Source organism: Corylus avellana, chromosome 2 (assembly GCF_965113065.1).
Source record: "Corylus avellana chromosome 2, dhCorAvel1.hap1.2, whole genome shotgun sequence".
Lineage (NCBI taxonomy): Eukaryota > Viridiplantae > Streptophyta > Magnoliopsida > Fagales > Betulaceae > Corylus > Corylus avellana.
The window spans coordinates 20,477,553-20,480,857 of NC_142491.1; the positions used below are offsets into that span (position 1 = coordinate 20,477,553).

Genomic DNA, 3,305 nt, shown 5'->3' on the forward strand with positions numbered 1-3,305 from the left:
CATCGTAGGTTGTACCCAAAGAAAAAAAAAATGTTTACACAATCATTTTTATAAAGGCCCAAAGATTGATATCCATTTGTGTTGAGTGCTGCTTTACAAGCTATGATAATGTTTAATATTTATCTAGAGTAATCATATACAAGAAGTTAAAAAGACTTTCAAAGCCGCCCATGTTCTCCTTTTTTGATCCTTTGTTTACTAGATAAGATGGTAAGTAGAAATCAGCCATCGTTATTGATCAAGAAGGTCCAAAACAATTAAAGATAAACAAACAAAAACTTTAATTAATTATCCCTCTCTGTCTCTGCCATCACCCCCTATAAATACCAAACCACATCAGCCAACCTCCTCAAACATCAACCAGAAACACAGACAAAAATGAAAATGAGGTTTTGGGTTTTGCCAATTCTCTCCTTATTGCTCTCCTCACTCCAAGAAGGCTCAGCTGAGCAGTGTGGAAGGCAAGCTGGTGGTGCTCTGTGCCCAGGTGGGCAGTGCTGCAGCCAGTTTGGCTGGTGTGGCACCACCAATGATTACTGCACCAACGGCTGCCAAAGCCAATGCACCGGCGGCGGAGGCGGCGGTGGCGGTGGAGACATTGGCAGTCTCATCTCAAGTTCTGCGTTTGATAATCTGCTCAAGCATCGCAATGATGGTGGCTGCCCTGCCAAGGGCTTCTACACCTATGATGCTTTCATAGCCGCTGCAAAGTCCTTTTCAGGCTTTGCTACCACTGGGGACACTGACACACGCAAAAGAGAGATTGCTGCTTTCTTAGGCCAAACATCCCATGAAACTACTGGTTTGTTCATACCTATGATGTTTAATATATTGTCGGCATAAACAAATTGTTACACAGATGAAATTGAATTAGATTTGTTTTGTACATGTAGGGGGATGGGCAAGTGCACCTGATGGCCCATTCTCTTGGGGATATTGCTATCTCAGGGAGCAAAACCCTGGATCATACTGTGCTTCGGATCCCAATTACCCTTGTGCTTCTGGCAGGCAATATTATGGCCGTGGTCCTATCCAACTTTCATGGTTAGTTAATTTACTATTAAAAATACCATTTATTATACTGCTACTGTCGTATGACATAACAATGCAAATTAGTTATTGATTTTTTTTTTTTACAGTGTTGACGTTAATCGGAAGGTTAATTTTCAATGTCACATCATCCAACTAGTTGTATAACGGTCTAATTAACAGAATCACAATAACTTAAGAGGCGGTTTTATTCATAAAAACGTATAATTTTGAGAGAATTTTTAAAATTTTGGAGATTACCGCCCTTAAATTATGCATTAGTTTGGCGTGTGATAGTCTAGTAAATAGCATTAGTTTTGCATGTTTGTTTGTACACTAAATAATTGTGGTGATGCAGGAACTACAACTATGGGAGGTGTGGAAAAGCCATAGGGGTGGATCTACTGAACAACCCGGACCTTGTAGCCACCGACCCGGTCATTTCATTTAAGACAGCACTCTGGTTTTGGATGACACCACAGTCACCAAAGCCATCCTGCCACAATGTCATCACAGGAAGATGGAACCCGTCTGAGGCCGACAAGTCGGCCGGTCGGAATCCCGGGTATGGTGCCATCACGAACATCATCAATGGCGGCCTCGAGTGTGGGAAAGGATGGAACGCTAAGGTGGAGGATCGAATCGGGTTCTATAAAAGGTACTGCGACATACTTGGTGTTGGCTATGGGAACAACCTTGACTGCTACAACCAGAGGTCTTTTGGGAATGGTCTCTTGGTGGACACAATGTAGGCCAATCGATGACTTTCTGGATATAGTTTCACTGATGGGAATAATGGTTCTTTGGTCAATGGGTGGTTGATCAAGGATTCGATTAGAGGATGTGTAAATTTTCTGCAATATATGCTTTTGTGAAATGAGAAATTAAGTAAAAATAAGTGGATTGCTGAAGTTATATTACTTGAAAGCCTTGTTATAGAGTGGCAGCCCATTGAATCCCACATCGAAGAGGATGGATATAGTTGCACAAATGCCAGGACAACTCAAAGAGATAGCCTTATTTAATATATACTTAAAGAAGTCATATGTTAATATTTTCTTGCTGCAGTAGTACCTAAGTGGATCTTGGAATTAACAATCAAGCCGTCCTAATTGAGTTTATATAGGAAAAATGAAGTTCAAACCCTATTGAAAAGCAAAATTAACCGACGCTAGTTGCCAAAACGCGATCGAACGAGTTAAAATCTTGTTCAAACAAGACCTTGCGATGAAGCCTTCGGCCGAAAGAGCTTCGACCAGCTAGCAATCGAATGTCTCAAATTGTTATAAGATGCATCATATCGGTCAAACGAACATCAACCGAGGCTTTTCGGTACTATATTCGTATTTCTTTTGACGGTCTGTTTCAACATAGTAAGTGAGAAATTGCAAGCAAAATAGACATGCAATTACAGTAAATCTCAATCTCATCTCCAGATGCCTTCTATTCTCGCACACCCTCTTTCTCCACAAGTTCTATTTGTCATCTCTTTCTTCCTCAACTCTTCTAATTATATGAAAATATAAAAAATATCGGCAACTTTTTATACGAACCAAACATCAAAAAATATTTTATAAATCATTTTTAAGACTACAAACATACAATAAAAAAAATAGTTCTGTTTTTTTTCAAAAAAAATATATATTTTTAACTTAAAATATTTTACGCCCAAATAAACTAGCAACATTTTTATTTAACCCACAGTCAAAATAAAAACCTTATTCTCCCTTTCTTGGACGAGAAAAACCACAAACATTAACAAGAGGGCCAGGGAGGAGGGCCCAGAGGCCCTTTGCTTTCTTCGGGTCTGGGGAGGAGAGGGGCCTTCAGTGGGCCGAATTAGTGAACACCAAGCCCAACTCAGGGTGAAATTTTTATTCGAGTGGACTGTTTCTTGTTTTTCTTTTTTTTTTTTTCTTTTTTTGTGTGTGCATAATTATCCAATTATAGTATTATACTCCTCACCAACCACTCTAAGAATAAACATTTATATCACGGTTTTGTCAATCTCAAGCACTTACTTCACATTTAAGAGCTTCTATAAATTCTTTGTTGAATTTAATATATATATATATATATATATATATATATATATTGTGGTCCGCCTCTATTGTCCAACCAACACAAATAAAGGTTCATTTAGAATTGTGGTTTTAATAAGTGAGATTTTAAAAATTGTGTTTTTAAAATCGCTACTTTGTAAAATCGCAAAGGCGTTTAGTAAAACATGTTCAAAAATATTTTTTTATAAAATATTTGTTATGTAAAATCTTGAT

At 38.1% G+C, this 3,305-nt stretch overlaps 1 protein-coding gene across 1 annotated transcript; it reads left to right on the forward strand.

The window, feature by feature from the left end:
* Positions 1-336: 336 nt before the first annotated feature.
* On the forward strand, positions 337-1,949 carry HCHIB (basic chitinase). Its single transcript, XM_059575557.2, has 3 exons — positions 337-802; positions 894-1,044; positions 1,388-1,949. Exons 1-3 carry the CDS (start codon positions 379-381, stop codon positions 1,779-1,781), a joined length of 969 nt encoding a protein of 322 aa, XP_059431540.2. The 5' UTR covers positions 337-378; the 3' UTR covers positions 1,782-1,949.
* The last annotated feature ends 1,356 nt before the right edge of the window (positions 1,950-3,305 follow it).